Below are 27,232 nucleotides of genomic sequence, written 5' to 3'. Positions count from 1 at the left end.
GACTGTTGCTTGTCAGGCTGTACGAACATGATCCCCGCTGTAAGCCATTTCACACTGTAGGATCGCAGTTGTCATTAATGTCAGCCTGTACGACAGTCCAGACACGGAAAACGGACGCACGCAAGAAGACTCATACGGAGTAGGAGAAGCAACACTACAGGACTGTGCCTCAAATCTTCTGACACTTCTGAGAATTTAATCGGAGGAAAAGTTTGATCGCATGACTGTTAACCGGCTGCTGGGGAACATGCCTGGGATTATAGGAATATTTTAGGATTCTCAAAATTTGTCTCAGATGACCAAATTGTGGCCATCATCGTAGTGTGAACCCGGTTTAGGTAATTCATCTAAGGTTATGGTTAGGGTTGCAACATCCAGTACGTAGTGGATGTAATCCAATAAGTCATCGCTTTACAGGCTGCAATGAGGAAACTCTCGTTTAAAACGTTGTTCTACACTAACTTCTAAAAGACCAACCAAATTGGGTCACTTTCAGTTTGTGTATTTATCTGTGTTCTCCTTATAGGTGTTCTCAGTGTGTTCTGTTATCTGATTTGTTTTATTAACCTGTCTTTTAGTTAACTAGTTCATATTTAAGCAATACGCAGGCTCTCTACTGACCCCTGGTGTCGTCGGTTACATGCCGTTAACCTCACTTGAGTCCAACATGGCGTCCACCAACAGCCGAGAATGGAGGGCGGTGTGCGAGAAATTTCACCGCGCCCAAGATCTTTCCGAAACAGAATCGCGAAAAGATCCCGAAAACGACCCTTTCCGCTCTAAATATAAAGCTAGGGAGCTGCTGAAGGAGATTTACTGTACGGTAAAGAATTTCGACGTAGACGACAGCGAGAACGAGGACCGGGAGCCGGACCGTCAGCCAGCAGAGCCTGCAGACGGGGAGGTGGTAAATGGAGGAGTTAATAATAAACCGCACGCAGGCGACTCTCGAGCCGGACTCCGAGCCGCCAAACTCGGCGTGATTGACTATCATCTGGGTGTGAACCATATCGAAACCGAGGAGCTCTCCGCTGGCGAAGAATACTTAATGAACTGTATGAAATTGCTGGAGGAGTGTACGGTAACACGGGAAAATGTCTCGCTGTTCATACAAGTCAGGGTAAATGGCCAATGTTTTCCCTATATGTACAACATTAACATCACTGGCTACATCCAAAACCGCACAATACTTCCGTACTAGTTAGTAAATCAAAACAAACCGCACCATACTTGTTAGTGCCTTAGTATGTTGGTTTGGACGTGGCCATGGCAACCCGCTAGACTGCCACTCCTAGTGACGTTATATTTCTCCATACTGTTTAGTATGGTAGTGTGCATTTGCGAGGTAACAAGCCAGCTGCTGATTCTCTTGGGCTTATTCTTTTTCCTAATGGTATTTTTCTTTTTTGCAGAACCAGCTTGGCATCTTATGGGCCGGACGGGACGAAACCGAGAAAGCTCAAGGCTTTTTGGAAACGGCTGAGTCCATTTATGTTCACTACATGAAAGAGGTGACTCAGCGTTTTCACATCATCCAGTCCTCATACACATTGTACTACTGCATCATCCAAGACACACTGACTATGTTTACATAAACAGCAGTAATCTAATTACTGTCCTTATTCCGAATAAGACAATATTCTGATTAAGGTGTGTGACACATGAGTTGCTTTTAGAATGTTCCTTTCATGTTCCCGTTTTACATGTTATAGAACATAGATCGATTAACGGCACACGTCATTACGTCACTGCGCCACGCTGTCCGACATTCTCTCTAGAATTTCACGTATCAACATACAGTTACTCTTCATTATGGTACCATATACAGTTTTTTTTGTTTTGTTTTGTTTTTTTACGAAAGCTTCAAGTGCAGTTCATTATTTGTCGTGCTATACGTGCAAATGGACAATTGATTGAAGCCATGGGCTGCGTCCAAAACCGAGTACTTACCGACTACGTATGAGCACTGCCATGTGTGTATGCAAATGCGGTGAAAACTCCCACACGACGTTCATAGTGTGATTAAGGTGTTTACATGTCTGTAATGCACTTCAATAATCTGACTAAAATAGGAATACTCAACATGTCTTAATTCAATTTGTGTTTACTTCGAGTATGACTTTAGTCGGATTAAGGTCCTCAGTAATCACTCAGTGCGTTTACATGGACAACAATAGTCCACTATTAACCCGATTAAGACAATACTCTGATTAAGAAACTACCATGTAAACAGCAATTTTTAATTACCTTAATCTGGTTAAGGTCATACTCGAAGTAAACACAAATTGAATTAAGACGTGGAGTACTCCTGTTTTAGTCGCATTATCGACATCTATTACAGACATGTAAACCCCTTAATCACATTATGAACGTCGTGTGAGAGTTTTCACCGCATTTTGCGACAGGACACGATCACACACGGCAGTGCTCAACCGTTTTACGGCAAACAAGAGAGCACGGCTGTGTCCCAAACCGCGTACTTACCTACTATAGGCCTGTAGTAGACGAAATACATGTATCTCGGCTACTATATAGACGGTAAGTACGCGGTTTGGGACGCAGCCCACGGCTTCAAGCAGTTGTCCCATTTGCACGTATAGCATGACAAATAATTAACCGCACTTGAAGCATTCGTAAAAATTTAAATAAAAACACCCAAAACTGTATACGGTACCATAACGAAGACGAACTGTATGATGATACGTGAAATTCTAGAGGGACGTCGGACAGCGTGGCATGGTGATGTAATGATGTGTGCTGTTAATCGAACTATGTTCTATAACTTGTAAAACGGGTACATGAAAGGAGTATTCTAAAAGCGACTCATGTAAACACCTTAATCACAATATTGTCTTACTCAGAGTAAGGTCAATAATTAGATTACTGCTGTCCATGTAAACGTAGTCACTGACTACGTTTACATGGACAGCAATTAACCTAATTATTACTGACTACTGGACTACTGATCGGAAGGTGTGAGTTCAAATCCCAGCACCATCAAGCTGATATTGCCTTGATCAGGGCCCTCAACTGCTCAGTTGTATAAATGAGAAATGTTGTAAATGTAAACGATATGCAAATGATACTCTTACTAATGACTCCGTTTTTTTGTGTTTTCCAGCATCAGGACTAATTTTAAATTGTTGTAGATGAAAATTTCTGTTGGGGTTTTTTTTTAACTTAGAAACCATGAAATTTAAACAATCTAACAAATATTTGCCCACAGGTTTGTTATCTAATGCAAGGCAATTCCCTGCCTCCTCCATGGTCTGTCTGTTGTACATTTAGCTTGTCTTTGTGTACAATATGACTCTTGCACAGTTTGTATTAGAGACCTGCACAGGATTCATATTTAAGGCAGATGTTTACATCCCGCTGAAAATAGGACTATGTACTGTTTCATCAATTTAATTATTGCCAATATAATAATGTGTTGCAGTGGAGTCTTAGAGTCTTAGTTTCAGAGTGGCTCGGTTTACAGTAAACGCCGCTCCACACCAACTTCATCTCTGTCTGTGCTGAGTTTGTGTCCCTTATAACCTCCATTTAGACACGACACACGCCAGATTCACTTTGGTTTTACGTTATCGTAATCTCAAACATTTTGTGGACAGAGCATTTCACCTGATTGTTAATGAGAAGCGAATTTAAAAAACTGTTGCCAACTAAATGGAGGTCTTCCTGCGGTTTTCCGCCAAAATATAAGCCACAAAGTCTGACACATAAAAGTAATTAAGTCAGAAATATATTACTATTATTACTATTTGTACTCCCAAATATATTTGTGTTATTATTAAATATTATTCAGTGCAATAGTAATATTACAAATATAGAATTTAAAATAATATATATATGTATATATCTTCTTCTTTACAAAAATGTCTGTACATTTATAGCACTACTTGTTACATTACCTTGGCATTAAATTACAAAAAAACTAGTAAACACTGCTGCAAGGGGGTTTCTAACACAGCTGCTGGGGGAGTGATGGTAAATTCGTCATCTTTTTCTCTTATGACTTCTGTAATCCATCTCTCTATATTTCTTTACCTCTCTTGGAAAGTCATGGGAAGGAAATACTCGATTTTTTTTTCTTTCACTGTTTGAGTAAATGGTAATGCAAAAAGGGTATTTGCTACGGTCTCCCATATCCCTCTATAGAAGTTTACCCTGCTATAGTTTACTTAAACCCAGAAATGGATATATATGCATGAACACAATCCATTATAGCTGATGTATCGTGTAGCATGATTGAAGTGACCTGCAGGTCTTAAATCTTTGTGGAAATATCTTGAATATGGTATTAAAAAATATCAAATTTGAAGTGCTGATACCTGGGATCCACCACGACCCTCTCCAGGATAAAGTGCTTACTCAAGATGAATGAATGAAAAGGGCATTATAATAGGGATACTGGGTATCATGTTTAAGATCTAAAACTTGCCCAAAATAAGCGTAAGTGCTGATGTTATGAAGTTTGAGGGAGAGAAACAATTGAATTTTATTTAACGCTTTTATTTTGGTTTAATGCACAATAACTCAGTGGTTTATGTTTAATCAGACTAATATAGCTAGACAGTCCATACAGGATTTCGTAGAGTTTTTTGTGATTGTCGTGGCCAAAATTGCTTGATTTTGCTGCGTCTTTTTTCAAAAGAAAAGAGTTTTTTATGTGCTTTTTTTTGCAGAAAACTCCTTGAATTGGCAAAATTGCATTTGCACAAAATTGTTTTGCACGGTCTTTCACAGTGATGCTTGTTGGTAAACGAGACCTTTTAGCTGTACTCATGACTCGAAGATAACTTTAGCTGAATGCATGTTGTGATGATATTACATGGCACGTCTTGGCCCAAATCTGCAGAAAATCTTCAGGAATTTAGAAAAATTGCAAGTTCCTCCGAATATTGCAGAGTTTGCTTAATTTTGCGTTAATTTCTGCAATCGCAAAATCCCAAACTCCTGGAGGGACTGACTAGACCACAGTCATTGGTTCAGAATGTAGTAGAAGCTATCCATGGGTGATATGAAATATTGAGTACTTCATGTTTAACGTTTCTAGGATGGCCAACCACCACTGGATTTGGTAGATTTCTTTGTGCTAGAGGAAGATGCACCCTCCCAACAAGAGAGAATGAGGAGGTGAGATGCTTCTCATATACATTTTTCAAGATGTTCAAACATCAAGATGTTTGTATTGGTTTCTCTTTTGTGAATACTTTTTTTTATTTTTTATCATCTGTTAATTTTGGCAGATTTGAAATGGCATACACACACACGCTTTATTATCTGGCCCAAGTGTATAAATATCTGGGTCAGTATGAGAGAGCGGGACAGTACTGCCACAGCACATTGCAGAGACAGCTGAAGTTCAGCCAGTTTGTGCCACTCGAGTGGGCTATCAATGCTGCCACACTGTCGCAGTATTACATCACCAAGGTAAGCTTTTAAATTCTTTAATGTACGTTTTGAACGTCTTTTCAGTTTTCAGCTAGTCCTTAAATCATATTGTATACACCCCTAGTGTTGGACTGTATTCACTATTCCTGTTTTGTGCTTTTATGATTGCATTTTTATTCTACAAAATACTAGAATACTAACTTTATTTCCATGATCCAAATCTTTCCGGTAGAAAACTGATCAACTTGAATTGGCTGTAATCAAATTCAGTTCATTCCAACACTGCCTTTTACACTGGTTCCACCTGTTAACTAGAAGACCTTTCGAAAAGGTTGAACAGACCAATATAGGACAAAGGAAACCAATGAAAGCTATTTCCTGTAGCTATAGGTCTGTACCTAGTCTTCAAAAATAAATCCGAGAGATCTGTTGTTGCAGTATGGTCAAAAACCAAGTGTGAGTGAGTTTCTTATCTATGCTGTTGCAAAGGTCTCGCCTACATTCCATTCCACTTTTCTCCTTTCTCACAGTCTAGTATACTCACCGTTAGCTACATAATGGAATAAAAGCAGACGTTACCCTTTAAACACTAATTCCATAATTACCACTCTTAAGTTGTTTGCTGATGTGTTTTTTTTTGTTTGTTTTTTTTAGACACGATACATGGAGGCGCGACACTGTTTGGCTGCAGCTAATGTCATTGCTGGTCTGGCTGGAGAAGTCCCTTCAGAGGCTGCTGCCAAAGAAAGTATGTTTAACGTCTTAAGACCTGAACTGTCACATTGCCTGCATTTTAATTTCCTTTTACTAGCACTAAGTCTGTAGGACCACTGTGGGGGTCTCATAAGGGTAAACATATCTTAGTACTTAAGTAAGGAACCAAGCACAATGGCGCATGCTGTTATTGGAAACAACACCAATAGAGTGTTGTGATGTGGCAGGATGCAATGCGGTTACCACCCTGAAGTTGATTATTTATCAATAGCAACACTTTCTGAAGGGTTTTATTTCTCATACTATATACCACATTCATTTGTCAGCGCTAATTGTTTGTTTATTAAAGACCAGCATGTCACACCTTTTATCCTTTTATTGTTATGTTTAATGTCATCGACTGTCTGTGAAACATGTTAGTTCCTGTCATCACTTATGTTATAACAGTTATAAACAGGCGTTCCCTCACTAGCCTCTGTCCCCCCCCCTTCTTGAAGTTAATAAGAGATAAAAATGCAACTTGTCATGTTACTAAGAAACCATAAAGTCCTGTTTTTCCTGTGTCAGAACAGCTTTATCTCTGAATCTTAGATAGCACTGACACTGCTTCTAAAACATTCTCCTCACAGAATGTCTCTGTGTAAGCTGTTATAGAAATGTCATATTAGAATAAGTTTATTGATATAAACCTTGAAGCTGAACTACAACTACATCAGAATCAAGCATTCAGCAGTGCTGTGGTATAGGTTTTTCTAAGTAGTTTACTTTGTCTGATATACCTCAGGTTCACACCAACATGTATTTTTGTTGTTTTATAACTTTATATTTAATTTAATTTAATTTAATAAAATAACCCAAATTTCCCTCTTGATGTGTAACTTAGAACTTCATTTGTGTCTTTGACAGGCGAAGCTGAATATGACAAACGTGAGCAGCTACGTCAGAAAAGAGCTGAAATTGCAAGGTGCTGGATCAAATATTGCCTTAATCTGTTACAAGATGCCAAAAAGCTTCTGGAGGTAATTTTGCTCCACTCATGTTCTCAAGTCTGTCTTTAGATTGCTGCTGCTGTTGTTAAATGAATCTGAATGTTTTTGCTGCCCTCTTCAGGACAACATTGGAGAGTTAGACTTGGACCGACAGGAAGAGCTGCAAAGTGCCCGACGGCATGAGGAGGAGGAAAAAGAGAGAGGAAGAAAAACAGCCGTTCTCTTTGATTCCGCTGACACGTTCGATTCGATTTGCAGCCAGGAGGAGAAGGTGAGCTGCATACTTCCGTTGAACTTTGAAGAAGCTCGTGCCATCTTTCTGGTGGGTCAAGGCTACGTGACGCAGGCCAAGGAGTATTTCGAGATGGATGGTCACGTAACGGACCATATCGAGATCCTTCAAGATCACAGTGCTCTTTTTAAGGTCTTGGCCTTTTTTGAGGAGGACCTGGAGCGCCGCTGCAAGATGCACAAGCGGCGCGTGGACATGCTCGAGCCCATCTGCAAGGATCTGAACGCTCAGTACTACTTGCTGATCTGCCGACAGTTGCAGTTCGAACTCGCCGAGACCTTCTATGAAATGATGGACCTAAAACTGGCCGTGGCTGAAAAGCAGGACCAGCCGGACGCACACACCATAAAGAAGTTCAACCACTTGTGCTCGGCATCCATCAAGTACTACCAAATGTTCCTCGACTCCATCCGTTCACCAGAGGGCAAGTTTCCTGAAAAACTCGAAGACGATTTGCTGAGACCGGCACTTGTGGCGAAGTTTCGTATTGCTCGACTTCAGTCCAAGATCATCTCAGGAAACCTGGCCACTCAATTGGAGAATCTCAACCTCTCACTGGAGTCGTACAACTTTGTTGTGCAGTATTGTGAGGAGCACCCAGAAGCCAAGAAGGCTGTGGAAACTGAACTGGAGCTGAGTGAAGAAATGGTGACCCTCCTTCCTATGAAGATCAATAGAATAGCATGTAGCATGGCCTCCTCTAACTAAGATGAAATTGTGATCACTTTATAAAGATGATTACAGGCTATAATGAGAGCTGACAAAAATCCTTCTGTTCCACTTTAAAACCATCATATTACAGTAGACCAGAGTGTATATACATTTTCCAGTCTCCATAATTAGTGATACCCCATTTTCCCAATCTAGTCTAGCTGACCTATCATTCACCTTTACTTGTACAAACATGGGAGCAGACTAGCGTTTCCTGTACTTACCTTGCTGAACTGCATGATTCAGTTATCACTAATATATTTAATGTTACAGTGCGTGGTCATATCTATCGTATCTGATCAAGGTAGAAAATGAAATATAGTGTAACTGTTAAATACACTTATGCTTAATAAATAAATTAATTTGTTTTCGTTAGTTTGTCTTGCGCATTCTTATTTGGGTGGCACAACCTTAAAAATTTTCTTACCAGTCTGAAATTGTCAGCTGAGTGCATGGTGGGCAGCAGGGTTTTGCAGTGGGTATCGTTGCTGTTTCACAGCTCCAGAGTCCCCAGTTTGAGCCAGAGCTTGGGTTATTGTCTGTGTGGAGTTTGTGTTTATGTAAACCCCTATTCCACATGGATTTCCTCCAGGTTCTCCAGTTTCCTCCCATCTCCCAAATAACATACCGGTGAATTGGCTACACTAAATTGTGAAGGCCTGTGTACATGGTGTCCTGTAATAGATTCGTGTCTCATCCAGGATGCACACCTCGTGTGTATTGTTACTGGGATTGGTTCCAGATCCATCGCAACCCTGATTAGGTTAAAGTGCTTACTGACAGTGAATGAATTAACAAATGAGTGCTCGGTGCACTGTCTGTAATAGTGCTTGTTATATGACGTTAACTGGGGCAGTGGTGGCTTGACGGTCAAGGCTCTGGGTTACTGATCGGAAGGTTGGGGGGTTCAAGCCCCAGCACTGCTGCGCTGCCACTGTTGGGTCCTTAACCCTCTTTGCTCCAGGGGCGCCATATCATGGCTGACCCTCTGCTCTGACCCCGACCTCCTAACATGTCAGGATATGCAAAGAAAAGAATTTCACTGTGCTGTAATGTATATGTGACCAATAAAGACTCATTATTATTATTGTTATTTTCTTAACACATGGAGAGTGAGCTCTGAACACAAAGCTGACATATTTTTATTTGATTATTGGTACATTTGATCATCTTTAGTCCTTTGCAGTACTTCTGGATGTTAAGAAGAGATGTTTATTTGATTATTGTTTTGTCCTCAGTTTCATGATAATCTGGTGGTGTAACTGTGTGATGACTAATGGGGGAGCTCTGCTTCTGTCTCTGGCTCATTTCTAACTGATAGTTTCCCTTCTTTGGACTGGAGACTGTTACACAGTATTTAAGATGCTGTTTATTTTTCGTCAGACCAGACATACCCAAACAGGTCTCTATTATTAAGGTGCTGTGTAATCTAACTACTTGTCTAGGAATGATGTGTTAGTTGGACTTCCTGTCTTGTTTATCACCAGATGAATACAGACATACTGACAGAACTCCAGCTGATGTACTGGCTCATTATCTCTGGAAAGTACCAAAATGGTTCAGCAATTATTCCCATGTTTAGAAATTGATTAATTTTATCATTGGAATCCACCTGGTTTTTTTCTCCTCCATTTTCAGTTCACTATATTTCTAGCAGAATTACTTTAAAGACTCTGTATGTGAATAGATATGAAGCTTCGGTTAGTGTCATAGTTTAAAGGATAAAATGTCTGTAATTGTTACACCTGTTATTTTGCTCAGAGGTGGCTCGGTGTGGAGTCGAACTTTTCTCCTATCTTGCCATGGTTTCACCACGTACAATTTTGTTCTTAAGAATTATAACATAACGCACTTAGTATATTGCTGTACCATTTACCACAAGGATGCATATTATGTGCTGTAGCTTTAGATGATTCAGTTATGGTTCAGAATCTTGGAATGATGATTTTAAACATCTCAAACTCCTCCAACACTAAATGTTAGAAAAGGGAAATTTCTATACACCAGTTAAGCCATTACATGCAGTTTAATTTCATCATCGTTCCTTCTCTAAAGAGCTAAAAATACACAATGTCTTGCATTTGTTTGTGATCAGTAGTGTTTGACTGGAATGCATGTTTCATGTTGTAGTTTGTGTGTTAAAATGGATTGCACAAAATTTGGGGAATGTTGAGTATGATTTACATTAGCTTGCATTTTTGTAAATCTTATGAGCAGAGTTGGGTGTAACGCGTTACAAAGTAACACATTACTGTATTCTAATTACTTTTTCTGATAACGCAGTAATGTAACACATTACATTTTAAATTTGTGTCATTTGATTACAGTTACTGATGTCAATAAAATGATGGTACTTGCGGTGCAAATTTATTGTTGAGAAAACAATATTAAGTAAAATACCTTTTTAAAATAAATCATGTTTTGCATAGCTACCAGGGGCGTAACGCAGCCTGGGCATTCAGGGCTGTAGCCCCGAAGAGTTTTTCTTTAGCCCCGAATAATTCTCCCCTTGGAGCGGTTTGTCTCTATGTAACTGAACACCAGTAAAAGAAGACGGTGGTGTTGTAATTTTATATCTTCAGTGAACGGAGGCGAGACCAATCATTTTCCTTTACAGGAAAATATGTGGAAACACTTGTGTCTTATTGGCTAACAGCTCTCTTCTGCCAAACGCTAGCTCACACAGTCAATGTGAGGGGAAAATGGATATATGTAGATTTTTTTTTTAAACCAGCAAATGGGTTGAAACTGAAACAGTAACATCCTCTGACGCTGAGCAAGAAAACAAGGTGTGTAAGTGTCTATATGAGTTCCAGTTAACTTGAACATGATACGAGCAGAGCATAAGGAAAGATAATGTACTTTGCATGGCACTGTAGCAGCTAAACCCATACAATGATAGCTTAGTTGTGCCTCCACTTGGCTAGCAACACCAAACTAGCCTAGTTAGAAAAGTTTTATATTTTATCGGTCTGGTAGTCCCCATCCGAGGCAAGTTTTATGATAAATCCAACCTTTTCTGATCATGTCATACATTGACGTGCACTTAAATTACTGAAGGAACTATGAGTTTCACTTTGTAGTGTATTTTTGTACGTTTGATAGGTTTTGAAAGTAACCTTAAAGTAAAGTAATTAGTAATCTGTAGTGGATTACTATTTTTGATTAACTTACCCAACACTGCTTATGTTCTTATGAATCATGAGTTTTATTTTACTAAGTTCTGTTGTTTTAGGAATTCCAGAAAGCGCATAAACTGCCACTCTATTATTCTAACAAGATCAAGTAAATTAATGTGGGACAATGGAAACCAAAAAAAAACCTTGCTTTCTGTAGCAACCTTCATAAAATTTTAGCGACAGAAATCCCCATAGTTTCAGTTGCTGTGTGTACAAGAGGAAAACCAGAAAAGAAGCTGCAGATTCATTGTTTCCATCAAGCTCAGCATCATGATGTCATGCAGTTGTCTACATCACCCTTACAGAGGAAATGGACTAAACTGGCTCTTTGTTTTTGCTCTCTAATGAGACATGACCTTGACTGAAGCCGTACTCAAGCAAACAAATTATACTCCACAATTGCCTTCATGTCACCACTCAAAATTATACTTAAAGAATGAGTAATTCCAGGAATTGTCAATAAGACAGGGGTTATCTAGACAAACAGGACTGAGATGTAGCACTTTACCACAAAGCTACAGTCCCATCCAAAAGTATTGGAATGACAATGCCAATTCTTCAGTTTTTGCTATACACTGAAGACCAGAGAGCTATCTATGTGAGAAAAGCAAGCCATTCTGAAGCTAAAAAAGAGGGGAAATCAATTAGAGCCATTGCAGAAGCATTGGGCATAGCCAAAGCAATAAATTGGAATGTCCTGAAAAAGAAAGAAACCACTGGTGTACTAACAACCAGACCTTTAACAAGATGGCCAAGGAAAAGAACAGCAGTTGATGAAAACATTGTGAGAGCTGTGAAGAAAAATACAAAAACTAACAGTCAGTGACATCAACAACAACCTCCACAGGGCAGGGGTGAAGGTATCACAATCCACTGTTCGAAGAAGACTTCGAGAGGAGAAATATAGAGGCCATACCACAAGATGAAAACTGTTCATCAGGAGTAAGAATAGGAAAGCCAGATTGAAATTCACAAAAAGAAATACAGAGATGAGCCACAAAAGTTCTGGAACCAAATTAATCTCTACCAAAGTGATGGAAAGACCAAAGTGTGGAGAAAGAAAGGGTCTACTCATGATCCAAAACATACAAGCTCATCTGTCAAGGATGTTGGAGGTAGTGTCATGGCTTGGGCTTGCATGGCTGCTTCTGGAATAGTCTCCCTAATCTTTATTGATGATGTAACTCACGATGGTAGCAGCAGAATTAATTCAGAGGTTTACAGAAACATTCTGTCTGCAAATGTACAGAGAAATTCATCCAGTCTAATTGGGAGGACCTTAATCATGCAGCAAGACAATGATCCAAAAAGCACTGCCAACACAACAAAAAGCAGAAGTTTTTGTGGTCAAGTCAATCACCAGACCTTAACATAAATGAGCAGCATTTCACCTCTTGAAGAGGAGACTGAAGGGAGAAACCCCCCAAAACAAACAACTGAAAGAAGCTGTGGTACAAGCCGGGAAAAGCATCAAAAGAGTACTGAAACAGTTTGGTGATGTCATTGGGTCACCAGCTTGATGCAGTTATTGCAAGCAAGGGATATGCAACCAAATATTAAGTGTTATTTACTTTAAAACTGTCTGTTGCAATACTTTTACTCACCTAAAAATTGGATGGTCTGCTACCGAAGGTGCCGAAGCTATTAACACATCCAGATGTAAATATCAGGAAATGAAAGCTGAAATTCTGATCCATCATCTCATATTCACTCATATATTTTGATCTCAAACCCAAATGCCTTTAGTATATAGCAAAAACAAAAGAACTGACCTTTCCATTTCAATGTGACACATTTTGGTTCTGTGCTTGTGACCAGAAGGTTGGGAAATTAAACTCCCACAATTGCCACTGCTGAGCCTATGAGTAACAATCTTCCACCACACTCTCAGCCCAACCTAGTTCAGAAATGCACAGAAAACACTTCATTGTGTTATACATGTGTACACAAGAAGGTCAAGAAGAAAACATCTTATTTCTTATGTTACAACAGTAATCTATCACACTGCAGTGGAAGAATATCCGTGATTTCAAGCCTGATTGTTTTCCTAGTCACAGTGAATCAATACAGAAGTCTACAGTATTTCCTGTAAGTGTTTTCTTGTGTTGATGTTTGCAGCTTTTGGATGAAAAAGGGCTATTGAATTTGAAATCTTCATCTGTTTTGTTGTAATTTCCCCTTTAGCAAGAGACACAGTTTCTGTCATCACAGTCCCACACAGGAAATCATCTTACAAAAAAGAGATACACTGTACAAGATTTTAAAGCATCAAGAAAAGAACTTTATTGATCCCAAGGCCTTTCTTTGCCAACTTGCTCAAGACGATATAAATAAAAATGAATAGATTTGGTAAAATATAGATATAAATTTTGGTAATGTATAAAAACTATATATAAAACCTAGAATGAGTTATTTAAATAGAGGTGTTCTGTAGTTCTGTTGAAAAAATTGTCACGTCTTTAATAACATGTCTTTGTCACTTCCTGTGAGTAGATTATAAAACCCACTTCCTGGCAGTATGAGCTTCGTGTCAGCTGAAACATGTTTTATACAGGCTGAGTTTACTGGTTTGGCTAATCAGTTGTGGTGACATTTCCTTTGTGCCAATAAAGTGATGCAGTCTTTTACATGATTGATGTGAATTTAGTTTGGCTTCCACTTTAGTCATTATCAATTTGTATCGGAGCAGTAAAGCTTTTTTCCATCATATGACAGTGACAGCAATGTGGAAAATAAAAGCAAGCACTGCACACCTCCACCCAAAACCACACACACAGTGGGTCACTGCAGAGCTGTGAACGTCCAACCACTGAAGGCTGTGTCATTTTCAGAAGGGTCTGCATCCCTATCAACGATCAAATTAGCAAAGGAATTTGACCCAAACATTAACTTATATAATCAGAATATGGCAACCCTTTAAAAGCATGTTTTTTCCAGATGATATTTTAATCAGGGATTTTTCAGGGATACTTTAATCAGAGGTGTCCAAAGTCCAACCCCAGGGCCAAATGGAGCCTGTGTACAGATTTTGGACATGTTTATGTCAACTCATCGCAGGGCACAATCACACACAATTTGATAATGCAACGCTTGTCTTTGGATTGGTATACGGTAAATGGTTTGCACTTATATAGCGCTTTTATCCAAAGCACTTTACACTGTGTCTCATTCACCCATTCACACACCAATGGTAGCAGAGCTGCCATGCAAGGCGCTAACTTGCCGTTGGGAGAAACTTGGGGTTCAGTGTCTTGCCCAAAGACACTTCAGCATGTGAGGTCATCTGGGCCGGGAATCAAACCGCCAACCCTACGATTAGTGGACAACCCGCTCTACCACGTGAGCCACAAGTGTCCCATTGGGGGATTGGGAGAGGAAACCCCCAGAGAACATGCAAACTCCACATATACAGTGTGGAGGCAGGAACCAAACCCTGGAGATACAAGGCAAACATGCTAACTAAGCCACCATGCCCCCACACCTGCAAATTAACTTTGTAAATGTGTGTGTTTCGTATGTCAAGGGACTGTTGCGGCATTTAAAGTATGTAATATCATCAGACATTACGAAACAAATCATGGGCATTGCAAAAAATATTCTGCGTATGAGAGGGCAGAGAAACTGAAGCAGGTGGAAGCTATCCTGGCAGAAGGAAATTTTTGTCAGAGCAAACGGAGTTTACTAGTGCTAAAGCGTCCAACTACTAAGCATTGCAAACCTTTTGTGAATTCTTGAGAGTTCCTGACTAAAGTGGTCAATTTTATCAATCCTCCAGTCTAATATGGCCCCCTTTGAAAAAAATTTGGACACTTCTGACTTTAATGGAGCGTTTACCTCCAAAGTCATCTACTGCCACTGAGTTTTTATCCAGAGCTTTCCAGTCCCAGATCTGCATCAATATTTGCATTTGTATTAAATCTTGATATCTTTTTAACAGGGACAAAACATTGCAAAGAACAGCAACTAATTGCTTGGCACAATTAAACATTTTTAAACTGCAGTACACTCCATCACTAAACTTCAACTGAAAATGCAACTTTCTCAAAATTATTCAACCCCCTGAATAGAATCTCTCACAACAGCACAAATATGCAAAACAGGTGTTGTCTCAATCACACCTTATGCAACTAATCAAGGGCTTCATTAGTTGCACCAGTTGTGCTTGAGCTGAAACACATGAAATACCTGAACTGGCTAGGGGTAGAAAATATATGAAGTACCTGAACTAGCTAGGGGCAGAAAATGGAAGCTATCACACGGCTGCAACCAGATTTCTGAGAAGGCAGGTTGTGAAAAACCCTTGACTGACTGCAAAAGACCTGCAGCAAGACTTGGTGGCAACAGGCACTGAGGTTTTAGTGAGCACAGTAAGGCGCGTCCTAAACACAGAAGGGTTACATGTACAGACACACACGTTTAGATGTACACCACTACTGACCCAAAAGCACAAGAATAGTCGGCTCAAAATCATATAAATAAGCCACAGAAGTTTGGAGATTCTGTTCTGTGGAGCGATGAAACAAAACTGGAACTTTTCTGCACGATGGATCGGTGGTATGTCTGGAGGAAGAAGAATGAAGAAAGAACACTCTGTCCACAGTCCAGCATGGTAGTGGCTCGGTGATGCTCTGGGGCTGCTTTGCATCCTCTGGCACTGGAAACCTGCAGTGTGAAAAAGCTTCACTTTTTTTCACAATTGTTTTTTTTTCCCCCTCTGGAACTCATTTTCCCCTGAATGGTCATGGCGAAGGGTCAACTGACTTGCTCCAAATTTCACTTAACCATAAAACAGTTCCTCCTACTTGTGGCAAAAGTGAAAAAAGAGTATCATCTTATTAAATCTTTATTCTTATTTTCTGACTTTGGGAAAAAAATAACTCAATTCACACCTACTCATTCATATTTACAGTAGATTGCCCTTAGTGTGTGTGTGTGTGTGTGTGTGTGTGTGTGTGTGTGTGTGTGTGTGTGTGTCCTATGAGTCCTATCATGAACTAGGATCCCATATGGGATGACTTCTCCCAGCTTGTGCCCAATGTTCCCTAGGAAAGGCCCCGGATCCTGCTGCTCAAGATTCAGCCGCTACTGAAGATGAATGAATGGTTTTTTTTTTTAAATTTGAATATGAGCCAAAATCAAACCAAATCATTGTTCAACCAATAAATGTGGCTTCTTTAGGTTTTAATTACTTACTGAGGAGTTTGCTTATTGTATTTAATTGAAATTGTTCTGTGATTGTATGGTATTGTATTGTACTTGTTATATTGTATTGTGACTGTACTTAATGTACCTGGCTGTGAAGACACCTTAATTTCCCCACCAAGGATTAATAAAGTCATCCATCCATCCATCTATCTATCTATCTATCTATTTATAAATAACCTGCTCCTTAGTTATAAACCTTCTTGGTTTCCTTTAAAATGTATGCAAATAGTATGCACATATGAAGCCTATGTCTGACTTTTATGATTCAGATGTTTTTATCTGACAGTCTAATTATATGACACATTTGGCTGTTTGACCCTTTCTTAAATCTGGATTTATATTTGCAGAATCAGCAGCGTTAGCCTGAAAGAGGAAACTCCCCAAGATTCAAGGCACCACCTATGTATGACAACTATGGTGCACAGTTTTGACAAACTGTTTAGTGTGGTATTATTCAGCTTTAAGCAGTAGTCTTGTCATACTCTGCACAGAGATCAGTCCCTCCAGGATTTTGCGGTCACAGAAATTAAGGCAAAATCAAGGAAACTCTGCCATATTTGCAGGAGCTTGCAAATTTTTTTAATTACCACAGATTTTCTGCAGATTTGGGCCAAGACAGGTCATGTGGCGTCATCACAACACACATTCAGCCAAAGCCCCATTCAATTCAAACATGAATACAGCTAAAAGGTCTCATTTACTAACAAACATCACTGTGAAAGACCGTGCAAAACAATTTTGTGCAATTGCAATTTCTCCAATTCAAGTAGTAGCAAAGTAGCAAAAGACAGTAGCAAAAAAGCACAAAAAACTCAGCAGATTGCATCATAGATTTTGAAAAAAGTCGCAGCGAAATCAAGCATTTTTGGCCGCAACAATCACAGATAGACTGTATGGGCTGAGATATTGAACATAACAAAGATTTACACTCTGTAGCTACAGTGCTGTGAAAAAGTATTTGCCCCCATTCTGATTTCTGTATCTCATAATAACACTTAAACACTTCAAGCATGGTGGTGGAAGTGTGATGGTGTGGGGATGCTTTGCTGCTTCAGGGTCTGGGCAACTTGTAAAAATTAAGGGAAACATGAATTCTGCTCTCTACCAGAAAATCCTAAAGGAGAATGTCTGATCTTCAGTCCATAAATTGAAACTTAAGTGCAACTGGATTATGCAGCAAGACAATGATCCAAAGCACAAGACTAAGTCCTAGTCGTAGAAGTTAGTGAAAGACTGATCTCCAGTTATCAGAAGTGTTTGGTTGCAGTTATTGCTGCTAAAGGTGCCACAAACAGATTTTAAGTTTAAGGGGGCAATTAGTTCCTCACATTGGTGATAGGTCTTGGATCAATAAATTAATAAATAAATAAATAAGGTGTTGCTTCAAGAAATAAATAAAAACTGTATTGTGTGTTTACTCAGCTTGCCTTTGTTTTATGTTTTATTTCGCTTGAAGATTTAAAATTATTTAGTATGAGAGATACGCAAAAACAGAAGATATCAGGATAGGGAAAATACTTTTTCACAGCACTGTATGTTATTGGGTGCACCTACTGTCCCTAGGGTTAGAGTGTACAAATGTCTTTTTATCAGATACACCTGAGGGTGTATAATGTTCATATGGGTGGCACAAGGTCAAAGCTTATACCTTTGAAATAAGCCTTACCACCCCAACTCTCTCCTCAAATCACAGTGTTACATCTATTGAACTCATACAGGCTTCTAGGAAACCTTCACACTAAAACACAATTAAATGGCATGACACAGGAACATTACAAGCACAGTTACAATGGCATTTGATAGGAGAAAAAATTACAGTGATCTTAAACTTAAGTTATAACAGTCATGTTTGACTGTTTGCTCCTAAAAGCTGTACTCAGATGTTACACAGAATTACAGCAGAAACTCGGCTCAGCTAGTCAGTGATCTATGGGATAACAAGCATGATGATGTTGACTGCACTATTAGCATGAAAGTTCCACTGATTTTTCCTCAGGGATCAATAAAGTAAATGCATCCATCCATTTATCCATCCATCCATCATCCATTCAAATATCTATATATTTATCTATCTATCTATCTATCTATCTATCTATCTATCTATTTTTGAAGCTTTGGAATCTGATCTGTTTGAGTAGAGTGTACAGTTGAGGAGGTGAAAGAGATGGACAGACTAATGGAAGAAAACACTACTGCATCACTCTCTTTAGGTAGATATGGAGCAAGCAATAAATGCCACTGGCACCATTATTAGCAGGAAACAGCATTGTGGGTAATGTAGGAAACCATTAACCAAAGTGATACCAGATTAACGATGAAAGAAGTTTAAAAAAAATAAAAGCCAAACTCAGGATAAAAACGTAAACTCAGACTTTTAAAGACACCATGGAAATATTTCCTCTCCCCTACCTAATAATGGTTATTAATTATTCTGATGGTTGTTAATTATTTCAGCTCAGTCAGTGAGAAACAGCAGAGGGACCAAATAAAATTGTAAGTCAGCTAGTGAACATCACCAATCAGATCAGAGTTGAGGCTGCTCTGAGAAATTGAAGTAAAGTTGAAGTAAACTGGAAGAACTGGAGACTGATTGATTGAAAATATTGGGGGGGGGGGGGATTTTCACGGGAATAGGACACCTAATAAGAGCTGCCGCCCGCGGGCCACTGCCATTACTGTCACAGTACTCTACTGGCACGCGTTGACCAAACGATTACACGGTCAAAGTCCCTATCTTTTTGTGCTATTATGTAAATATATTTGTTTTGTATAACACGTGGAAAAATGGATATGTCTGTAGCAAGGATTATCAGACCTGCCAGCTACTGATGTGATGTGTTTAAGATAACAATACTGTCAAGAAAATGCGAATACAACTCACTTCTCTTGGATGGATACATTTATTAGCTTTATTTAATAATATATGATGCAGTAGCATATTATCTTCATCAAAAATGAAGACAATGAGTAATATAAGTGGTTTTATTTGACTGCATTCTTTTCCATTTCCAAATGTTTACTTCAGCTCTTAGACATCGGTCTGATTGGAAAGACTTTTTATTATATTGCTGGTACATTTTTATTTGTTTTATTTGATTAACAAAATAATGTTGTTCTTTTATTAGTTTGTTTTAAATAATTGATGAAGCACTTTAAACAGTGTTTCATAAGAAGTTATTAACCGCTTAATGCCATTGTTTTGATATAATATTCATATAAACATTTAACTTTTGAAATAAAAGTGTTTACAACATTACCATGTTCTGTTACAAGTAAAAAGGCTGTCAATGTGATATGATATACCACTTTTAAAATAATATGTAGATGTGGGGCTCCATGACTATATATTAACATATATGATATGGTTGGAGGGCAGTGAAATCAATCATTTTTCAGGAGGCCCAGAACTCCCTAGCTACAGCCCTGCTAATGGTGTAGCACCTAAGTAACTGATCAGCCGTGATCCTGTGATGTCCAAACCCAGCACTAGACTTTAAAAAATTATAGTGCTGGGTTATAGTCAGTAACTGTAAATCTATAAAGTGCTTATGGCACTATATAGCCAAAGTTTTGTAGACACCTGACCATCACACTCATATGTGCTTGATGAACATCCCATGCCAAATTTATTCCCCCCTTGCTGTTATAATAACCGCCACTCGTCTGGGAAGTCTTACACTAGATTTTGGAGAGTGCCTGTGGGGATTTGCTCATTCAGCCACAAGGGCATTAGTGAGGTCAGGCACTGATATTGGGTGAGGATGCCTGGCATGCATTCAGTGTTCATCCCAAACCTGTTCAGTATTGTTGAGGTCAGGGCTCTGTGCAGGCCAGTCGAGTTCTTCCACACCAACCTTGGCAACCATGTCTTCATGGAGCTCGCTTTGTGCACAGGGCATTGTCATGCTGGAACATGTTTGGGCCTCTTAGTTCCAGTGAATGGAAAAAGACATTCTGTAGCTACAACGTGCTTCCAACTTTGTGCCAACTGTTTAGAGAAGACCCACACATGGGGGTGATGTTCAGGTGTCCACAGAAATTTGGCCATATAGTATATACAGTTAGTTTACCTCATAAAAGGGCCAGTGAATGTGTATCAGAAGTCCTATTCACACATCAGTATGCTAAGTACAGACTTGGTCGGGTGATGACGCACACGTAGGCGGGGCTTCCTGTCAGTATAAAAGCAAGTGCACGCGCTCGCCTGCACAGCTTCACGCGCTTTCATTGTGTTCTGCATCTCAGAAGAAGGAAAACTCGTCACGATGCGGTTCTACCACAGCTTGACTTTATTAACACTCATCCTCGTATACCTGTTATCGGATAATGTACTCGGTAAGTGTTTTATCCTTTTTTTCTGTATCGTTTGGTTTATTTGTTGTTGTTTTTTTATTCTTATCTTATTAGTGTAAATTAAGTCATTAAGTTATGTTGTAGCGTATACACACACAAACACACGATAACTGCTTCCTAATACTTTGTAAAATATATATATTTTTTAAAACTGAGTGGTTTGGGTTTTGGGCTGTAAGTTTGTGAGAAATTGAAAGTCCATGTTTGAGGCACGGATACACCAAGACTAAAACCTCGGCGTGTTTTTAGTGTTAAACTGTAACGGAATTAAAAACATGCTTAACTACTAAGTTCAGCTGATTTTTTACAAAATTATATACACCTTCATAATAACAGCGTTATTGCGTCTTTCTGTCACAAAGGAAGTCAATAACATCATTTCACTTCGATGACTAGTATAACTATTTGACACAAATGTATCTATACTATCAATAATACCGAAATGATATGGTCCTGGAGTATTACATTGGATAAGAGGAGTGTTTTTGTTTACATGTAACATCATAAGGATGAGTTAAGCAGTGTTTTTTCTTCTTCACTTTCCTCTCACTCCCCCATGATTTCGTCAAAGTATTGGCTTGCCTATTTAATGTGTTCAAGAATTATAAAACTCTAATATTTCATTTTATTCGTCATAACACAAATTGTGAATATAGCTACCATACAAAGATTTATATTTGTTCACATTAGATCACATGACACCGAAGTGAAGGAGGAAAAAAAAATAGATTTTCAATTTTGTGATGAAAATTAAACGTTGTAGACAAAGATTGCTTTTGGTATCATAATAATGGCCAGGGGGGGGAGGTTGGGTTGTTGGACATTATTGTTATTATTGTTATTATTTTGTTTGTTTTTGTTTGTTTTTAGGAGCCTCAATAAAAGGCAGGTACGTGCACTTGAAGTGCAAACCAGACAGCAAAGATGCGAACTGTGTCCAACATAAAGGCCTACGGAGCAATCTGCCTGGATCACATCAACGACTTCCCGTTAGAGCCGTACAGGACATGTGAGTAATTACTTTCTTAATGTTGGTGTTTTTTCCTGGAAATAAATAGTCCATGGGCTGTTGCATCACATACTGACAAGATCTTGTGATTATAGGAAGTTGCATCATATTTTCACATCAAAAAAAAGAAGAAGAGATTTTTCCCTGAGATTAAACAACCAATAGTTTCCTGTATAAAGCATATAATGACCCATCACATTTTCCTAAGACGATTGTTGCCAGGGAGCCAGGTCACGTACACAAGTTTGCAGAACATGCACTTATGTTCATCATGTGGCTTAAGTGAGAACATTTTGATCTGTGTGGGGGCCACAGGTTTCCTGTCATTGACGAAAAGAAACTGTGGCATAAAAGAAGAAGTGAGGCTTTGGAGCTTTTCAATTGCAAGAAATTGTACTTTTGTACTGGATAGTATCGATATATTACATTAGCACTTAGACGCCAAGCATTTGTGGTTTGGAAATGGTTAAAGAATGGACACGGTAAAGGCAGGAAGACAAACCTAGCCCATTAGGCAACTTCCTCCAGAGCGATTTCCACTTAACACTCAACAACAGTGTTTGCTAATGATGACTATGAAAGGATCATTTGTTTCACCAGACTTTTCTCCTTACTCCTTAATGCAGATTGTCAATATGGCTATCAAAAGTTTTACTGTTGTTGTTTTGTTTTTTCATCTGCATCAACACTGAACATTTGGCTGTTTATTCAGCTGTGACATGTATTTGAAATTCTTACATTTGTGTTTCTGTAAGAAAGAAAGACATAACGAATAAATGTATATATGGCCATTGCAAATAGTAAAGTCCTTTGCACATCAGACAGTTCTACGTACCAAACATTTAGATTGAGATGTTATTTTAGCTGTTGAAAAAAATGACTGTTAAGTTGTTCTTCCATAAAAGGCACTGAGGTTTGCTCGAGGACGTGATACAGATACAAATCTTTGTGGTTGATTCATGCGATCTAGCTTATAATAAACAAGTAAATATGAATACTCTGGCAAGATTGATTACATTTTATGATTACAGTTAATTCCACTTTTAAAACATTTTGTAACTATACTACCAACAATCAGGAACACGATACTGACCTTTACGAATAACAGAGGCTGAATATGTCACCATTCATTACCGTGTGGAGAAGAATTAAACGCATCACTGCAAGGACACAGGACACAGTACTGACTTTCAGGACTCTTTTAACTACAACTGCTAAAATAATAATATGTAGATAAACAAATACACTTTAAAACAGAGTATTTAGAGTGTGTATCTTGGAGAGAGAGTATTTGTATTTGATGTTTTATTTATATTCGTTTCATATCACTAGGTTGTGTTGTGATAGATCGCACATAATCTGTAGGCTGCATGATATCCCAACACCCACAACGTAAAAAAACCCCCACCCGTGTCCCTGCATCACTGACATCAAATATTCATCAAATATTATTTCTCTGGCCTGGTTTGTGCAATACATATTTACTCTGTTACACAAAAAAACATTTAATGAACTTCATTTTTATCGAAAGAATGTAATTAAATAAATGATAGTAATTTTTTCTTCTGCACAGCCATTATTACAGTCTTTAAGGGCTTTGTTGTTTTGAACAAAGCACACAAAATGGAGGACTGGTCAAGGAACATTCCTGGCTTCTTGGGGGGAAAAAAGATAGAGAGACCGGAAGACCAACAGGATGTTGGCTGAGCCTGACTCTCTGCTTCTGTTTCTATTTTTTTATGCAGCAATCTTGTCGAGAGCAGTGAAGAGAGCTATGAGAGAGAGGATTCTGGAGACGGCTCTGGTGACTTCCTCCCCTTCAAATTAAGCCGGAAGGAGCGTCAAAGTGGTCCAGAAGAGCCGATCCAAAATGAGGAGGAAGGGAGCAGCGTTGAGTTTGAAAAATACAACGATATAGCTACTGAGCCTGGTAAACCCAAGCTGCCTGTTGAGGATCTGCGTAAGGATAATATAATCGAATGAGCTGAAATCTGCCAGTCTCAGATCCTCTAATATCAATTAAATCTTGCAAAAACTCTCAGGATAAGAAGCCCTAAAGCCCCTAAAATGTTGTATTTTTTCTATTTCCTCAATCTTTGATATGAGCACATGTTCATTTGTATTGGACTACTTTATGGTATGTGCTGCATGCTGAGTCAGGAAGTGTGAGTTCAAATGATCCAATTCCTTTATGCCCCTGAAGATATTATTTCTGATAATTTGAGAGTATTAAAATACTATTTAATCATTTAAAATAATATATAGTATGAGAATTTTTATATGCTTCACCATCATATAACATATTTATGTTGTATCAGAGTTAAACTGGAATGTCACTTTCTTAAATATAAAGGTTTTTACTATTTTCTGCCTTTGTTTGTTTGTTTGTTTGTTTGTTTTTTCTTTATAAATGCTGTTTGTCCTTGAGGTTTAATGGAACACAATCTTGTGCAATTGCTCTAAGCTTTTTTCCTAATAATCTGTTGATATATTTGTACTGCATTATTATTATTATTATTATTATTATTATTATTATTCACTTGTAATCAGTAGCAGGTGCATGAAATTCATTAGTTTTTCATTCATATCAAACTCATGAGGGTTTTATTCCACTGCATTTTAATTTTCAATTAAAAAGTCCAAGGAAAGGGCCGTCTCTTTTCCTTATTGGTACTTTGTCACATAAATTTGTACATTAGTGAGTCCTGTTAATTTTTCAGTATAGATCACTGAGCGACTCGAATGTTGTTCTCATGAATAATGCAACAGTGTGCACTTTGCTTCTCTTCTAGCTAAGTGAGGAGTGGGTTGCACCGTGGAATAAAGCATTCACTTTGCAATGCATTTATCATTTTCTATATCAGTAACCCATTCTCAGTAGTTCTCAACAGTTCAAATCATTTCCCGTCATCATATTTCCATTTGTCGGATCCCCTCTTTTGTGCTGATGGAGAAGAAAAAGCCAACCTTAAGACAACTTCTCTGTTTAAATGACAGACAACACTAACTGATGTTTTCTTAGACTTCCTGTTTTGTTTTTTGTAAGAGTGGTGTTATCACACTTTTGTGCCGAGTATCACTAGCAAGCTTCCTCTGACAGTAATTTCACATGACCTGTTTTTTGACACAGAGAAAATTGTGTTGGTTTTAGAGTTTTAGTGCACAGCCTGTTTTACAGAAGAGAGAAACAAATTAAAACAGATATGTCCTCTGGTGTGATGAATGGACAGTGTTGTTCACTGTTGGTTCATGACTAAATGTCAGTAGACATAATATATTGTACACAAAATACACAAAATGTTTACTTATACCTACCTTCAATACTTTACATTACATTACATTAAATGAACTTATCATTTCTGACTATAGCTGATCCGGTGCTGTGACAATTTATCCGCCTTTACCCTGTTTGTTCATCAATGGAAATGGATCATCATGAAGAGCACAACAGTAGGGATGACATGCTAGTGTGTGTGGTGCTGATACGAGTATATTGAGTGCAGCAATGTTGCTGGTATTTTTTTAATACCTCAGTGTCATTACCAACATCAGTCCTGTGGGGAAAAACTGAGACATACAAATGTTTTACAAACTAACACATGAACTGACAGCTACAGGGTGTCCCAAAAGTCTCCATACATAGGGGAAATTAACACTTTTTAGCCAAATGTCTTCCAATACAGTGCTGTGAAAAAGCATTTGCCCCGTCCTGATTTTATTCTGTTTTTGTGTATATCTCATACTAAATAGTTTTAGATCTTCAAATGAAATACAACATGAAACAAAGGCAACCTGAGCAAATGCACTTTTATATATATATATATATATAATAAAATTTTAATATAAAAATATTTTATAAAACTTTAATGTAGATTTTTTAACCATTCAGAGGTCGACTTACTCCTATGATTTGGATCATTGTCTTGCTGCATAATCCAGTTGCATCTGAATTTACAGACTGAACACCGGACATTCTCCTTTAAGATTTTCTGGTAGAGAGCAGAATTCATGCTTTATTGCTGCAAGAGAGGCCTGTAGGCCCTTTGATGTTGTCCATAGCTCTTTTGTGACTTCCTGGATGAGTAGTTGCTGTGCTCTTGGAGGAATTTTGGAAGGTCGGCCACTTCTGGGAAGGTTCACTACAGTGCTGAGTTTTTGTAACCCTTCCCAAACTGTATTTCAGTAACCTTCTTCCTCATCATTTCTGGAATTTCTTTCGACTTTGGCATAGTGTGTTACTGGATAAGACCCTTTAACCAACGTCACGCTGTTGAAAAAGTTCTATTTAAGTGTTGATTTGATTGAACAGGGTTTGCAGTAATCAGGCCTGGTTGTGTCTAGTCCAGCTGAACCCCATTATTAATGCAGTTACATAGAATTGGGGAATTAGTAACTACAGGGGCAAATATATTTTCACACAGGCTCAGTTGATATTGGATAACTTTTGTGCTTCAATAAATAACATCATCATTTAAAAACTGTATTTTGTATTTACTCAGGTTGGTTTATCTTAGATTTTGTTTGAATTTTTTTTTAACAATTTAGTATGAGATAAACACAAAAACAGAAGAAATCAGGATGGGCAAATACTTTTTCACGGCACTGTGATAGTCTTTAAGAACACCTTTGACAATAGAAGAACATATTGAACTCATTCTTACGGCTGGATCAGGAAACTGTCGCAAGGATGCGATGGACTTTAACAGGAAATATGGCAAGCACATCACACATGACACTGTTGCCAAACAGACATGCTGTTGACCAACCGAGACGTGGACGTCCACGGCTTTACTGAATGTAAGACTGTGATTTTATGCCATTGTGTTCCATGAAGACTGACATGAAGGATTTCACGTAAAACTTAAGGGCAACTTTGGAAACAAACAAACAAACCAGTAGTTCTACAACAGTGTTCAAGTGTTAAAAATGAAGAGTGTTTGGTAACAGTGTTTAGGTGTTAAAGATGACGAACAGTGTGTGGTGTTCAAGTGAAAAAAAACCCCCCTAGCTTAATAGTTTATTACCTCAATGAGTTGCATTGCTGGATGCCCATTTCTTTACAGAATTTAGGCTTCATTTAAAGAACACATCAAATAAAATGCACAATTTGTGTGTGCACAGTAAAATACAGGTGTCATTGTAATAGGAATGTTGCGAGGGTAGGCGCATAGTGGATTAGTGGTTAGCACACACACCTCACACCTCCGAATCCCACCTCCACCCTGTGTGTGTGTGTTTGTGTGTGTGTGTGGAGTTTGCATGTTCTCCCTGTGCTTCCGCAGTTTCCTCGCCCAGTCCAAAGACATGTGTTGTAGGCTGACTGGCATTTCCAAATTGTCCGTAGCGTGTGAAAGGTTGTGTGATTGTTCCCCCTGCCTTGTGC

At 38.5% G+C, this 27,232-nt stretch overlaps 2 protein-coding genes across 2 annotated transcripts; both read left to right on the top strand.

The window, feature by feature from the left end:
* Positions 1-639: 639 nt before the first annotated feature.
* On the top strand, positions 640-8,478 carry kifbp (kinesin family binding protein). Its single transcript, XM_053621813.1, has 7 exons — positions 640-1,120; positions 1,413-1,511; positions 5,060-5,139; positions 5,253-5,436; positions 6,052-6,145; positions 7,018-7,130; positions 7,222-8,478. The coding sequence occupies exons 1-7, from the start codon at positions 641-643 to the stop codon at positions 8,098-8,100; spliced, it is 1,929 nt and encodes a 642-aa protein (XP_053477788.1). The 5' UTR covers position 640; the 3' UTR covers positions 8,101-8,478.
* A 12,207-nt stretch (positions 8,479-20,685) lies between these two features.
* srgn (serglycin) lies at positions 20,686-24,221 on the top strand. The gene is made up of 3 exons (XM_053621812.1): positions 20,686-20,822; positions 21,711-21,849; positions 23,595-24,221. Exons 1-3 carry the CDS (start codon positions 20,753-20,755, stop codon positions 23,830-23,832), a joined length of 447 nt encoding a protein of 148 aa, XP_053477787.1. The 5' UTR covers positions 20,686-20,752; the 3' UTR covers positions 23,833-24,221.
* Positions 24,222-27,232: the final 3,011 nt, after the last annotated feature.

This window comes from Ictalurus furcatus, chromosome 3, assembly GCF_023375685.1.
Source record: "Ictalurus furcatus strain D&B chromosome 3, Billie_1.0, whole genome shotgun sequence".
Lineage (NCBI taxonomy): Eukaryota > Metazoa > Chordata > Actinopteri > Siluriformes > Ictaluridae > Ictalurus > Ictalurus furcatus.
This window is presented reverse-complemented; position numbering and strand designations above follow the sequence as displayed.

What these genes read in the sequence shown, in the direction of transcription:
- srgn (XM_053621812.1), top strand. Translation starts at nt 20,753, where the DNA reads ATGCGGTTCTACCACAGCTTGACTTTATTAACACTCATCCTCGTATAC. An exon ending in GTTATCGGATAATGTACTCG is followed by an intron (nt 20,823 to 21,710) that starts GTAAGTGTTTTA and finishes GTTTGTTTTTAG; the next exon opens with GAGCCTCAATAAAAGGCAGG. An exon ending in GTTAGAGCCGTACAGGACAT is followed by an intron (nt 21,850 to 23,594) that starts GTGAGTAATTAC and finishes TTTTTTATGCAG; the next exon opens with CAATCTTGTCGAGAGCAGTG.
- kifbp (XM_053621813.1), top strand. Translation starts at nt 641, where the DNA reads ATGCCGTTAACCTCACTTGAGTCCAACATGGCGTCCACCAACAGCCGA. An exon ending in CGCTGTTCATACAAGTCAGG is followed by an intron (nt 1,121 to 1,412) that starts GTAAATGGCCAA and finishes TCTTTTTTGCAG; the next exon opens with AACCAGCTTGGCATCTTATG. An exon ending in AGAGGCTGCTGCCAAAGAAA is followed by an intron (nt 6,146 to 7,017) that starts GTATGTTTAACG and finishes TGTCTTTGACAG; the next exon opens with GCGAAGCTGAATATGACAAA.